The sequence below is a fragment of the Anguilla anguilla genome, chromosome 19, assembly GCF_013347855.1.
Source record: "Anguilla anguilla isolate fAngAng1 chromosome 19, fAngAng1.pri, whole genome shotgun sequence".
NCBI lineage: Eukaryota > Metazoa > Chordata > Actinopteri > Anguilliformes > Anguillidae > Anguilla > Anguilla anguilla.
This window is the reverse complement of record NC_049219.1, coordinates 14,429,663-14,444,380: the sequence shown is the minus strand read 5'-3', so window position 1 is coordinate 14,444,380 and position 14,718 is coordinate 14,429,663. Positions and strand designations below refer to the sequence as shown.

General features: G+C 48.7%; 1 protein-coding gene across 8 annotated transcripts in view; it reads left to right on the top strand.

The window, feature by feature from the left end:
* Positions 1–14,718, top strand: part of LOC118219129 (myotubularin-related protein 5-like) — a 53,341-nt gene that overhangs the window by 13,775 nt on the left and 24,848 nt on the right. For 5 of the 8 annotated variants that reach the window (XM_035402052.1, XM_035402047.1, XM_035402050.1 and 2 more), the window contains exons 4-15: positions 525–650; positions 1,218–1,328; positions 3,373–3,450; positions 5,936–5,965; positions 7,486–7,591; positions 7,990–8,122; positions 8,935–9,043; positions 10,233–10,346; positions 12,981–13,058; positions 13,321–13,434; positions 13,931–14,059; positions 14,187–14,285. In XM_035402052.1, coding sequence (XP_035257943.1) covers positions 525–650; positions 1,218–1,328; positions 3,373–3,450; positions 5,936–5,965; positions 7,486–7,591; positions 7,990–8,122; positions 8,935–9,043; positions 10,233–10,346; positions 12,981–13,058; positions 13,321–13,434; positions 13,931–14,059; positions 14,187–14,285 — 1,227 coding nt within the window. The remainder of the gene's footprint in view (positions 1–524; positions 651–1,217; positions 1,329–3,372; positions 3,451–5,935; positions 5,966–7,485; positions 7,592–7,989; positions 8,123–8,934; positions 9,044–10,232; positions 10,347–12,980; positions 13,059–13,320; positions 13,435–13,930; positions 14,060–14,186; positions 14,286–14,718) is intronic. The other 3 variants (XM_035402053.1, XM_035402049.1, XM_035402048.1) reach the window with 2 other exon arrangements.

The window sequence follows — 14,718 nt, the reverse complement described above, 5'->3', positions numbered from 1 at the left end:
AACACACCAGACATAGAATTTTGAAGAAGAACAAAAAACAACATTCCAAAATACGTACTCTTCAAAGGGTTAATAATATAGCTGCTGCGTGAGTCATCGCCCCAGCAGCGTGTGAATGAGTGGGATGATGAATGGGAGCAGCGATGTTCTCACGTGTGCTGCTGCTGGGGCTCACTAAACAGAGCTTGGGTGTGTAACTGTAGGAGTCATAGATGTGTACGTATCCATTGGAATGTTTATTTTATTTACATCAGGTGATGGAATAAGAACCTGAATTTGTAGCCTGGTCTATTGGATTTGAAGTTGGATCTCCCAAATTCTTGCTTAGACCTTTTTTGGTGGAAGCATGTGCATATGGATGCATTTCGATGTGCTTATGCAATTGGTCAACATCTGCTCTGGGTTTTGAGCCATAGCCCTTGCTGTCCACATGGTGTGATAACAGATGAGGTCAGCTTGCTGAACTGAAGACCCAAGGTCTTTAATCTGACCACCCCCTCCCCAAAATAAAACTCCCTCCTCAGCCCCAGAAACACCTGTCCTGTGACGCCGATGAGGATGATGATGGTGGGATTATCCAGCCAGCTCAGCTCTTCGCCCCCAAGAGCCTGGTGCTGGTGTCCCGGCTGGACCACGCGGACGTCTTCAGGGTAGGACCCAGTGACAGTGTTTCCACAGCGACACCACTCCACAGTATCCATGGTAGCGGTGTTCCGCAGTATCCAGAGTAACAGCATTCCGGAGCATCCACCGTAGCGGTGTTTCACAGCTTCCTGACTAAATGTGTTCCACCTCTATTTGGAAAAAGTTAGTGCTGATTTTCTTTCCTAGTATTAAACAAAGGGAAAATGTACCATTTGTGATTTGATTGGTGTGAATTTGTGTGGAAGGAGGGGGAACACAGCACATGCTTTTTTCCACAAGCATTCGGCAACCCTCCTCAATCCCCAAAACCAAACGTTTGGGGTCGCCAGTTCTACGGTTTGCTGTACAGTAGCAGTGTTCTGTTGTAACAGTATTCAGTTCTGGTCCTTGGTGCCTGTGTCCAGACAGCTTTTAGTTTCCAGTTCAGCCTGAGTTATTTTACTAAGAGTAATTTTATGACTTGGAAAAAGGTAGAGATTTAAATTGAAGGGCTTGCAGCAACAGCAGCAGCCCCTGTGACTTGTGCTCAGTGCATGACCTCTGACCTCTGGGCTCTTGCTTCCTGTGTGCAGAACTGCCTGAGCCTGATTTACACTGTACACGTTGACGGGCTGAACGTTCCCATGGAGACCCTGGTCGGAAACCTGCTGACCTGCATCATTCCCGTAGCAGGAGGTTCGCAGGTAAGAACGGCTGCAGCAGCCGCTGCTGCTCACACATCCGCTTTGGAAACTCAGAGCCATTTTATTTTCAAATGAAGATGTTATTTCAAGTAACGTCTTCCAAGCATTTATGCCTGTTTTCAGTGTGTACAAGTATGTGCTGTGGTACAGTATGTACAGTGTGTGTGTGTGTGTGTGTACGGTGTGTACGGTGTGTGGTGTGTGTGGTGTTTGTGTGTAGTGTGTGTGTGTGTGTGTGTGTACAGTATGTGTGGTGTGAGTGTGTGTACAGTGTGTGTGCTGTAGTGCAGTGTGTGTGTACAGTGTGTGTTTGTGTGTGTGTGTGTGTGTGTGTGTGTGTGTACAGTGTGTGTGGTGTGGGCTGTGTATACGATGTGTGTGCTGTAGTGCAGTGTGTGTGTGTGTGTGTGTGTGTGTGTGTGTGTACAGTGTGTGTGGTGTGGGCTGTGTATACGGTGTGTGTGCTGTAGTGCAGTGTGTGTGTGTGTGTGTGTGTGTGTGTGTGTACAGTGTGTGTGGTGTGGGCTGTGTATACGGTGTGTGTGCTGTAGTGCAGTGTGTGTGTGTGTGTGTGTGTGTGTACAGTGTGTGTGGTGTGGGCTGTGTATACGGTGTGTGTGCTGTAGTGCAGTGTGTGTGTGTGTGTGTGTGTGTGTGTGTGTGTGTGTGTACAGTGTGTGTGGTGTGGGCTGTGTATACGGTGTGTGTGCTGTAGTGCAGTGTGTGGTGTGTGTGTGTGTGTACAGTGTGTGTGGTGTGGGCTGTATACAGTGTGTGTGCTGTAGTGCAGTGTGTGTGTGTGTGTGTGTGTACAGTGTGTGTGGTGTACTGCTGTTTCTGCTGCAGATGGATGCACTCTCCTTTATTTGATCTGGACTAAATCCAGGCTGTTGTCATAAGGGTTAAATACACACTTTGGAACGAGACAGTCTGAAGTAATTGCTTTATGTCAAGCCGTTACAGGAATAGTGTTGCACAGGCAGGGGTGGGGCAGAATTACTGGCTCTGGTTATTTGTTGTTTCGTTTTTGCAGCTTATCGTAACACTTGTACTACTAATCGTATTAAACTGACATTTTCTTATGTAATCTTGATGACTTGATGAGCACAGGTATATGCTTAGCGATAAGAACCCCTATTGGTTCTGTGCTTACTGCTCAGTAGTGATGCCCTTTGTCCTCACATGGCTTCAGTCCTGACTCAGTATCGTTTTACTGCATAAATGAAAGGGAGAGCCCATGGGTTTGATTGGGTACTTTCCTTTAGCCAGCTAGTTCTTGTGCCAGCCAATAAAGGCCCTCCACAAAGACAGCTTTTGAAAGGCCTTCTTATAACACTTGACCTCGCAATAAAAAAAACACTGTGGATAATATCTGGAATAATCATAAACCCCCCTCACAGTTAATCTCCGCCTTGTTTAGCGCTCAGTGAAATTGTGGGCCGGGGTTTTTCCGCTCTTGCACGTAAATATACACATTTAGGGTAAGCGGATTCTCTCCATGTAGTTATGCAAATAACATGTATTTCATTTTTTGACCGAGGAATGGTACCGAAAGATATTTGTCTGCACCATGCATGAAACTTCATGGTGTAATATTTTTTTTCCCCCTCTCAAATCATTTTGAGGGAAGATGTTAATAATAACAATAATACTAATACTAAATGTTCTCCCTGTGTCCACGTGGGTTTCCCCTGGGTACTCTGGGTTCCTCCCACAGTCCAGAGACAGGCAGGTAGGCTAATTGGAGACTCTAAATTGCCCATAGGTGTAAGTGAATGGTGAGTGAACCGGTGTGTGTGCCCTGCAATAGATTGTCCAGGATGTAGTCCTGCCTCTTAGACTCCAGCACCCCCCGCGACCCTGCTCAGGATAAGCGGGTATAGATAATGGATGGATGGATGGATGGATGTTAATAATTAACGTTGTTGACGTGACTGGGAGACGGTAGCGGTTGGCCCGGTAACGCAGCGCTGAGCTAAGCAGTGCCCCTCATGACTGGCGCTGGGTTTGTGAGCCTGTGCCTGTCTGATCCTGTGTGTTGCAGATGTGCGACTCGGCTGTGTGTAGTTTTAGCTCGGTTCCTCAGAGCCTTGCCTGTTCCTGGCTCCTCGACTGCTTCCAGGTAAACTTCCAACTGTCTCTCGGCATCCAGAAGCTTCCGCCAGTCCACCCCATCGTGATTCTGAGCTCAGTAGAGATTGCTGTTTCTTTTTCTCCCCCCCCACCCCCCATTTAGTTATTATTATTATGTTTTTTTTATTATTTAATCATACGAAATCATAGCGATTCATTCCTTAGCGCTCGGCTTTTGTGGAAGGTGTGCCGTTGCGGTGCTTGGGCGAACTGTCGGGCTGGCTGGTTTATTGCTTGCGTCTCCTGATTTAATGCGCTGTTATAATCTTGTTCTTGTTTGACACTGTAAATATTGTGGGTCATGATGGTACAGAACTTCTTTTGTTTTTTTTCCATCACGTGCACCTTGTTTGTCTAACGGGGAAGTGCTGTGCCCGTGTTCATGAAGCTTCTGAGAGCAGCAGTGCTGAACTAGGATGAGGTTTCCCCAGTCCATATCCTAACATGGCCATCGTGAGCTAGAAGGCTAAACTGGTCCCAGATCAGCGATCCCGTTACTGAGACGCTGTAAGAACACGGGCCCTGGGGTGCGCTCTACACCCCTCCCTCTCCCCTCTGCCGTGATTAGGAGGGTGGGGCAGCGGGGCATTCAGGCGTGGCAGGCGATAAGGGCCCAGAATAACTCCGGGGCAGATAGGGCAGGATGAGCATATGGCCTTGGGGGCTGGGGGGGGAAGGGAGGGGGTCGGACAGATGGCCGCTGTGCGAACTGGGAGGATTGGAAGTGGGATGATACGGCCCTGCCAATTTCGTTTTTTTTTCTCCCTCTTTTCTTTCTTTCTTTCTTTTTTTCTTTTGAAAGACGGCAGTGGCGCTTGGAGTGGACAGCACTCAGGCACTCATCCTGTCTCATTAAGACAGAAGAGATTCCGCCGTAATGCCAAAGAATGTGCCAGCGGGTTCCAGAATGTTCTGTCTCTGCCACAGGAACATACGTCAGCAATGCAGCGTACACTGTGCCGGGGGAGAAAAACTGGCTTCAACCAGTGGTTACTATGGCGATACAGTCAGAGCCCTCAGATCAGGTCTTCTGTATGCTCCATGATCTCTGTCTCTGGAGTCCTCTTGTTGTCACACAGCTGCAGTCACACCTCTCGTGTGTCTTGGAAGGGAAGGGCGTGTTTGTGTCTCACTGCAGCAGTTAGTCGACGTAAGTGGCATCGGCCGTTTCACTGGTCATGTCTGCACACTAAGACACCATGTGGAACCCAGTGGGTGAATCAGAGTTGTCATTCCATGGCTGTGTGTGCGTGTGTGTGTGTGTGTGTGTGTGGCTGTGTGTGTGTGTGTGTGTGTGTGTGTGCGTAGGAGAGACCTGCAGACTCTAGCCTCAGCCATAGGCACATAGACAGCATGCTGTACCTTTAGTAAGATGCTAAGTTCTCTCCTAAGAGAGTCTCTGCTAAGTGTCTAAACAGTGAGTCTATAGGAGGAAGTATATATTCTCTGTGTATAATAAACCGGCTTGTAGGAAGAAGGGGGAAATTAGGAATGTTGAGCAGCCTTCTGACAGCAACCTCAAAACAGTCTGCGGGTGCTTCCAGTGTTTCAGCAGCCTGGCTCTTAAAGGGCCAGTCAGTCATTCCCTTAGTCTCTGCACTGCCCCCCCTGTCACCCTGGCCTCAAACAGGTGCCCCACTGTGAATGGCCCTGAAAATCCAAAACCTCAGACCAGATTTTACCGTCACCCCCATTACATATTTTCTGCATTTTTTTGGGTTGGGGGGGGGGTATGTTATCTTTGGCAGACGTTCAGTTTTCCGTTTGGCCTAAGGGGCTTCTGATCAGAGTTTCATTTCACAAGACAGTTACTGTCAGAAATCAAACACTTATTCCTTTTACAATGTTTCCCTGTGTCGACTTCCTTTATGGGAACCGACAAGGTAAATTTGATACGGTGTAGTGTGTAGAATGGCACATGACCAGTGTTTCCTGGAGCTTAGAGCGATTCTGTCATTCCCTATTCATTGATTGACAGGCCCAACATGTCCTAATGCTGGCAGTGCAGTCTTCATGCATTCATAAAAACTATTCTCAAAATCCCCTACGATGCGGGAAAAAAGGCTTGGAAAGTGCCAGCTCATCCTACGTGGATAAATGTGCGGATAATGATGATTTCCTTCCTTACAACGTAAGCAGGAAGGGGCTAAAGGAACCAAGAACTAGTGGTCATTGTCTGGTGTTTGAGTAAGAGCTATATCCATTATCACCCTTCATTTTCCTGATTTTTTCTTTTATTTTTCTGGTGGGTCTAAGGATACATGCAGTACATTGGGTCACAGCTAGCAGCCATCCTGGTTTTGCCCTCTGTCCTTTGCAAAGACGCAGATCTGTTTTTTTTTTTTTGCTTCGCGCCACGGTCGTGTGTGTTGTGCTATGTGTTATGTGTTTGTTTTGTGCTGACGAGCCCACTCGTTCTGTATTCTAACCTGTGTGCTCTCCTGTGATGTCCCCGTCTCTTGCTAACCCTACAGCCCGGACCAGACGCGGAGGAGGAGAGTGTGGTACGCTCGTCTCTCTTTCACCTTCTCAGCTCCCAGCCTCAGATCTGTAGGACTGTGACTGTGACTCTGCTTTCCTTTCCCCTCCCCTCCCCTTTTTCCAGGGGGAGGCTTCAATTAATCCTCTTCCAGTCATGACGAATCAAATGCCGCTGGCATGGTTAGCCTAATCAATCAGCCAGCCTCTAACCTCATATGAAATCTCTGCATTAACAGTCGTTGTTGAGGCGCAAAATCGTGCTTATAACGGAATCGTATTTCTGAATTGAGCCTAGCTGAACAGCTCAGTAAAACCCTTTGTAGTTTGATCTTTGGGGGGCAGATTTCGGTTGAGATTTGAATCTGCTAACAGGTCAGAAAGCTGCTGTTTGCTTTTTTGTGTGTGCCAATCCCCATCCAAGAGGATTGATTCCCCACCCAATCAGGCCGTGTGTTGGTGCTGCCGCTGAATGTCCCCGGTGATCTTAACCGCACTTCTGTTCCAGGCGGATGTTCCAGGCTGCGCTGCTCTCGCATGCGCTGTCATCTCGCTGGCTGAAACCTTACGACGCGTTTCTCTCCACGCCAAACGAACCTTAAGCTGAGCTTCTGTGATGGTCCCCAGCGTCTGTGCCCTGCTGTGCCTTTTCAAAAGACACATTTTCATTTGAACACGGGCCATTCTTTTACAAAAAAAAAAAGTTAATTTATTTATTTATGTATTTTTTAGCAAATCATTTTTGTGTATTTGTCTACTGGCCCCTGTTCATCTGAGTTTGTGTGACGCCACTGTGTCTGAGAGCTTGGATTGCGTATGTGCTTTTTAAATGCTTATCTCAATGCAGCGCGTCCCTTTGTGATGGAAGATGTCTGGCTTCTTGATGTGATCGACCAAAAAACACATGCTCTGTACTTTCCTGCAGAAATGGACCGCAAAATATGTCCAATGCTAGATACAGAGCTGCATAATTTCAAGTTTTAAGTTCAAGTAACTTCCTAAATAAATAACACTAATCGTTCTGATCAGTGATGACTGATAATACTCGATCTTTCATAAAACACTTAAAACTTGACTGGTGATGTCAGTTAACAAAATGTGCTACACTTATTTTTTTATTGTAAATCTTGCTTAAATGAGAGTTTTGATCATTCGAGAAAATGCTTCTTGTTTTCCATGAATTCTCCATTTACAATAATTAGTCTTCGATTCATTCGGGTACTGGTGTCTTCCTCTGCATGGCAGTGACAGAAAGTCAAATTTACTAACTGTCTCACCAACTAATATTAGCATTGCTCTTATGATATTCTAAAAGTAGCTCTTGCACTGGCCTCCGAGAAACAAGGCCTGTGGTCTAGAGGATAAGGTAGTGGTGCGCTATTCAGATGACAGCAGGTTGTTAGATTGGTGCCGAGTCCAGCAGGTTGTTAGATTGGTGCTCAGACCAGCAGGTTGTTAGATTGTTGCCTGGAGTCCAGGCCTGTCCTGGATGCGGTGGTTGAGTGCTCCTCCTAACGGAAGGCCATTGGCTCTCGCCCCTCTCCAGAGGACCATAACGCTGGGGGCAGGAGACCGGCAGGTGATCCAGACCCCCATCAACGACTCGCTCCCCGTCAGCGGCTGCAGCGTGGCTCACCTGTTCCGCCAGTTAGGTACGCCCTGTGGTCTCTGGAGCCCTCACCTGTCCAATCAGGCTGCTGGCTTCACAGCGGATACCTGGAGTCCATTTCCTCTCTTATGTTCAGGTTTTTGGTTTCTCATGGTTAGTGATTTATGAAAAAGGTAAATTGGTGAATAATTACATATTTGTGTTGTGTATGTTAATATCTATCTGCATTCTGGAATGATTGTGTGTTTCCATGTATTTTAGATGATAGTTATGCAAAGCGTTGAGCGTCTGCTGTCATGTGTTAGCAGTTAGCAAAGTGTCTTTCCCCGTTGGTTCTGATAAGCCCTGTGATCAGGCCGTCTAACAAAGAGCACAGAGTGACCGGAAAACCAACCCCCCCCCCCCCCCCCCCCCCCCCCCCCCCAATCTCTCTCATGCCAGGAATCAACAACGTCCTGTACCTGTTCTGCGCCGCCCTGACCGAACACAAGATCCTCTTCCTGTCCAGCAGCTACCACCGCCTGACAGAGGCGTGCCGCGCCCTCCTGGCCATCATGTTCCCGCTTAAATACAGGTGACCCCAACCCCGCCCCCCCCCCCCCCCCCCCCCCCCCCCCCCCCGCATCCCTGCCATCTTCCGCCATCTTTTCACTGTCTGTGGGTGGGTGTGACCGTGACTAAGCTCCTCAGGTATCGCACTCATGTTACATGTGCCTTCATCCAGCACTTATTGTGCCTTTGTATCATTGTCTTGAATGTTGTAGCTTGTCATGCCACCTAGTTTGACTTAGCACAGGTTAGGTTGGAGAGTACTTTTCACTGTTTGAACTGGACTTAATGTGTTCATGGCTATGAATAACTGTTACAAAGTGAGTATTGTACCTTATCGGACCTGTGTTTGTAGTTGTTCCAATGACCTTTGGTATGCACTTATTGTACGTCACTTTGATAAAAGCGTCTGCCAAATAAATGGAATGTAGTGTAATGAATGACATTGTGACTGATGAATGAAGTTGTATGCAACTGTGTGGGTGCCGGTGTAGATCTTAAGGGTGCCTTATTTGAAGTGTGGCCTGTTGAAGTTCTGGTACTCTTACTGTAGTCATGTATGCCAGTGTCGTCGTTCCAGATTTAGGACACGATTGAGGCGGGGCTACACTTGGGATTAGTCTTTCCAAATTGGGAAGAAAATTGGGTATCTCTAAACTGACTGGTTGCCACGGAAACCAGGAACTTTTTTGCAGTATGTCCCAAGAAAGTATGCATGTTTTTTTTGTCAGAAATGTAAGCAACGTGGTCTGAATAAAATGAAATCTCTCTCTCACTCCCTCTTTCCCTCTCCCCCCCCCCTCTCCTCCTCTCCCTCTGTCCCTCTCTCTCTCACAGTTTCACCTACGTGCCCATTCTCCCTGGGAAACTCCTGGAGGTGCTCAGTACCCCCACTCCCTTCATTATCGGGGTCAACTCCCTCTTCCGCTCAGAGACGCAAGAGCTGGTCAGTCCACACCCCCAAAACCCTCCTTATAGTGCCCGTCCTTCTCCAGGCTCTGTCCATATCTGTACCTGCCTAATTCAGACCGGAAACCTGGAAAACTTCCAGCCTATGATATTCCCATTTCCAGGTTTCTGTCAGAATACAGGTACATGTACGCGCATCTTTGGTGGAATAGATGGTGTATTCAGATTCTGGACACATCAATCCTATACCACGTGAATGAGGCTAACACTCAGGTGAACAAAGCTGATGACCTCATTCAAGAATGTCATTGAGCTTCTTATACGCTGATGGTGATTTTGACCGGAGGATGGTATGTGCGATATTCCCAGCCTGTACCGGGAAAGTACACGCTCTGCTTTGTGGTACCTCTGTAAACTCGGCTTCTCAGTGAATACCAGTGCATATTTTTATGAACTATGTGGAATTTTCTTTAGCAACCCTCCTCCTTTCGCAGAATAAACAAAATGTCATTGTGGCATTGCAAGCATTCCCGCAGAGGAAGGCGTATGGATTATTAAATATTAATAAACGTCAGAGTTCTGTCAGGTATCAAACCAGTGCGCTTTCATGTCTGGAACAACAGACAGCTTGTTCCTTGTTTTAAGTCATACTGTATGTCTGAAGATAAAGTGATCAGGACGTACAAGGGTCAAAGGTGACTTACCTGGCAGTATCACCTACTGTGTCTCTGAATATTTGATGGGCTAGTCACCGGGGAAAATTATGAATAGCTGGATAGAGATAAAATGACTTTATCAGAGGCCTAATAAAGCACTCTTCTGGTTTTCAGTACAGCATGTTCGAGTCTGTTTATCAAAGTCCTTGGGATGAATCGGTTAAAACCCACAGGAAACGTATTTATCAGAATCAATCATTGGCCGAGTGGGTTTCTTGTAAGCTGAGCATGCTGTACTGATGTTTTAAATTTGGCCGTGCACTTAAGTAAACTTCTTAAGAAAACTACCACACTTCTGGAGCAGTTTGCTGAGATGTGATGGAGTGGGGATAAGTTTCTCCCAGTGCTCAGCCTTGGGATGACCTGTGTGTGTGTATGTGTGTACGTGTGTGTGTGTGTGTGTATGCGTGTGCATGTGTGTGTATACTTGTACGTGTGTGTGTGCGTGTGTGTGTGTGTGTGTGTGTGCGTGTGTGTGTATGCGTGTGTGTTTGCGTGTTTGTCCCACAGTTGGACGTGATCATTGCGGATCTGGACGGCGGCACGGTGACGATCCCGGAGTGCGTTCACGTCTCCCTGCTCTCCGACCCGCTGCTGCACCAGACCCAGACCGCGCTCTCCATGGTAACCGCCTCCCGTACCGCAGAGCTCCACGGCGGCTGGCTTACTGTCCCACACTCCTGCCTGCAGCTCACAGCACCTGCCTGTGCAGCCTAGCAGGGGCTCCCCTTGTTAAAGATATGAATTACCAGATCATTTAAGGAGTGCTGTGCAGTATTGTGGTGAATGCGGCTGACTGGTCATGCGTTAGTGTGTCTGTCTGTTTTAGCACTGCTTGTGCTCTCAGTGGAATACCTTGTGGTGGAAAATAATAACGGGAATGTCTGGTTAGCCGCATTCTTCAGTCCACCAGCTCCATATATGGAGCCATGGACTCCGGACCTGAAGTGGGACAAATAGAGTTTATTACTCGAATATGTCAATCCAAGTTGTACACCTTGGGTGCAGCGTGTCGATTCAGTTGAATACCCGGGTGCAGAGTGTGTTGATCTTGCTGGTTTCCCTGGGTCCAGAATATGTTAAATGATTAGCGCTGCATGTAAACTACAGGACCCATCATGCCCTGGTGCAGGAAACACTCCGTCCTGTATTGGCACTGTCTTTCCATGCATCTTCTCCAAAGCTAGTGGAATGTTAACAACTGGAATAAATCACTTAGTGCACTAAAGTTTTTTGATTTATGGCACTTATAATGTTTCCTGGTAGTTTAGTCTTTCCCGGCACTGTCAGCCCAAATATTGGCTGGCCGAGCTGCAGTGATTATGCCTGATGGGGGTTAAAGATACAATAAATCAGAGTGTTTGCCAAGAGGTGGATTTGTGAGAGAGTCCGGTTGCTTTGTGAACGTTTTCACAAGGCTTGGCGTAATGCTTCATTTCGGGCCAATGGCGTCTTGAGCTGCTCACTGATTTCCCCCTTTGGGACCTCGATTACTGTTATCATTAAAGCAGTGAGACGAATGCAAGGGTCTGCGAGGTTCAGAGGGGTGTCTGTGCCGCAGATGCACTCACAGAGACCCACGCGTGCAGCTAGGAGTGATGCGTGTGTAACATGGTCTCTGCAGTGGGCGGCTCTGACTTGATTAATATCCCAAAATAAAGAAACGGGCGTTAGGAACGATGGGGCCATAGCCAGGTATGGAGACCGGGGGAAAGTTACGCGGTGCTGCCGTGTCTCAAAAGGTCGGTGGCATTGAAACGTCTTCAGCCAAAACACGCAAGACATGCTTGTGTTTGGATTAGCCGCACACTTATCACACTGTGTGTGAGTACAGTGAACCCTGACATATAAACCCTGCGGAGAAGTATTTGGGAACTTTGTGACGGGCAGCTTAGAAAATGAGAGAAGGCCTCCCCTGCTTTTGTCGAGGAAGACTCCCACGATTGCACTGCAGCGACCGCCGCTCTGTACAAAAGGTTGCTAAAAAAAAAAGCAGTCCCAGCCAGCTCAGGAATCCCATTCGCGTTCTGTGCATTGGAAATGGTCTCGGTGGTGTTTGGTTTTGTTCGCAATTCTAAGTCAGTGTTCTAGAACTCTAGAATTGCTTTCAGTTACCAGTAGTGATTGTGACATCAGCATTAGGATGTTCAGTTAAGAATATTCTAATCTCACATTTGTGACCTCACACCTTTAACGGTTAGGAAGACCATGAGAGCATTCAGAACATAAATCCCTGTATAGCCTTCTGTTTATATGTAGGCCTCTTCTCATTTGCTACAAGGCAGGCTGCTATCCCTTTACCTCAGAGTATCTTTACTTAATGTCTCATTTTTAAGCTTGAAGTAGTAACTCATTAACCGGCAGCTGAGTAAATTTGTGGCAGTAACTTTTCCCTCCTTTTGGTGGAAAGGTAAAATAGCGTGCGCTGAAACAAACCTTGTCTGAATGCTGAAAGCAGCCCTCTCACGTGAATCTCAACCTGCTGTGTTTTTCCTGTCTACTTTCACCAGGGAAACAAAGGAGGTCACTTCTAAAATAGCTAGGGTTTTGCTTTTTATTACAGTCAGCGTGTGTAAATGTTTGTCTGAGGACCTTAGGAGCAGAAGAGCTGGGACCTCGCTGTCACACACACGTATGTCCTTATTTGGGGTGTGGTCCCACGTGTTTGCTTGCTGGTCATGTTGTGTTCTTTACAGCGTTCTGAGTCAGGCGCAGGTTGGCTGCTCCCTGAGGTTTCGGGCTTGCGGTGTTTCTCTCAGCTTGCTCGCCGCTCGGCGCTCTGTCCTTGGTTGTCTGGCAGAGCGCGGCCGGGCCGGCAATGACGCTCGGACGCGATCTCCGCGGTGTCACCGACGCCAAGGCTACCGTGCGTCAGGAGCTCGCCGAGCGGACCAGTGCCCCCAACCTAAGGCCCGAACTTAAGAGTCTGTGCGCTGCCGTGCAGTAAAGGACCTCTTCAGTGCGGCCTCAGAGTGGAGATAACACTCATAACTGTGTGTGTGTCTGTGTGTGTGCGTGCGTGTGCGTGCGTGTGCGTGCGTGTATGAGATTGGATAGGAGCCCTTTTTTGAGTCAGCTGATTTGGTGAGTTGCCTGGAAAGAGGCTTCAGAGTTAGACCGAGATCTTGCTGATTATGGGGAAGAGAGTGGAGTTCTTATCCTTATCTGCTGCAGCTGAGGCCTGCTTCCAGGCGGCTCTCCTGTTCTAATGTACCAGGCACGACACAGCAGCAGTGAGCTCTTTCTCTGTGTTTTTAGGTGCTGGATCCTGAGCTGGAGGTGGCCGACCACGCCTTCCCCCCGGCCTCTGCCGTGCCCTCTGCTCTGAAAATACAGGTAACTCTTCATCCTCCTCCTCCTCCTACCCGTGGTCCTGTGGATGGTCTCCACTGTGCAGTGTGACCCAGTCCATCATGCCGTCTTTCTGTGTGTAACATGGCCTGTCTTCCCCCTCCTTAGAGCTGCGGCTTGCCCTTGGCGGGGAGGGGGTGTGGTGTGAACTCTTCTGCTCTAGAGAGACAGACAGACAGACAGACGGACAGACAGAGAGACAGACGGAGTAACCGGCGGGTGGGGGTGTGTGTGGCGTGTGTTGCAGGATAAGGAGCTCCGCGGCGTCTTCCTCTGGCTGTTCGCACGGCTGCTCCAGGGCTACCGCTGGTGCCTCCACATCATCCGCATCCACCCCGAGCCCGTCATCCGCTTCCACAAGGTACCAGCAGGGGGCGCGGTGCGCTCCAGTGGTTTTGTCAGTCGCGTCGGCCCCTTGCCCACGCTCTGCACATCTCCCGGAAAACACGCCCTTTCTCAGCCAGCTTCTGTTAAAACACTCCGCGTTTCTGAGGTCCTGCAGTCCAGGTCGTCTCCAGTAAGGCAGCTGACGGTATTCCCCTGTCCCACTGTGCAACACTTCCCAGACATGTCTGTGGCCAATAAGGTAAAAGGGAACGATTTTTGAAAGTTTCGCATGTGTGCAGGGATTTTCAGAAAAAGAGACTTTGGTCTCAGTGGGACTTTCCTGAAAAGTACATAAGACTGAACAGGAGGGGATTTCAGTGTTGGCACTGTAGGGAGTGTTTTTTCCCCAATAACTTTTTTTCACTTTCATTTCAACTTGGACAGCAGTTTACTAGTAAAATGTGGTATTTTGCTGGATTGGCTGATTTTCGTTCCTGGAATCAAACCCCCGTCCCCCCGTGTCTGTTCAGGCTGCGTTCCTGGGCCAGCGTGCCCTGACTGAGGATGACTTCCTGATGAAGGTTCTGGACGGCATGGCCTTCGGCGGCTTCGTGTCTGAGAGAGGCCCTCCGTACCGCCCCACCGACCTGTTCGACGAGGTGAGGGACCGCTCGTGCTCCTGCAGCGGGTGGGGGGGGGGGTACAGGGGTGTGAGGACCCCCCCACCCCGCCACAGTGCTCTGACTCTGCCCCTGCCCCCCCCCCCCCCCCCCCTTCCCCCCTCAGCTCATCGCCAACCAGATGGAGCGCATCCGCAGGGAGGAGGGAAACCCCCAAAAAGTTATGAGCCACGTCAAGGAGCTCGCCGAGCAGCTCTTCAAAAACGTACGTGCCCCCCCACCACCGCTGCTCGTCCCTTACTTTCACTCTCTCTTTTTCTCTTATTCTGTCCCTCTCTTTCGTTTTCTCACTCTCTCGTTCTCTCCCTCTCTCTCTCAGGCTCTGTGGCTTGGGCTAAGAGCGCTCGTTCTCTCACTGCACACGAGTGGCGCTGAGCGTTGCTCATTCACCCACAACGTAGAGCACCACATGAAACGCTCTCTCTCTCTCTCTCTCTCTCTGTCTCTCTCTCTCTCTCTCTCTCTCTCTCTCTCTTTCTCTCTCTCTCTCTGTTAAGTCTCTCTCTCTCTCTCTCTGTTAAGTCTCTCTCTCTCTCTGTTCTCTCTCTCTCTCTCTCTCTCTTTCTCTCTCTCTCTCTGTTAAGTCTCTCTCTCTCTCTCTGTTAAGTCTCTCTCTCTCTCTCTGTTCTCTCTCTCTC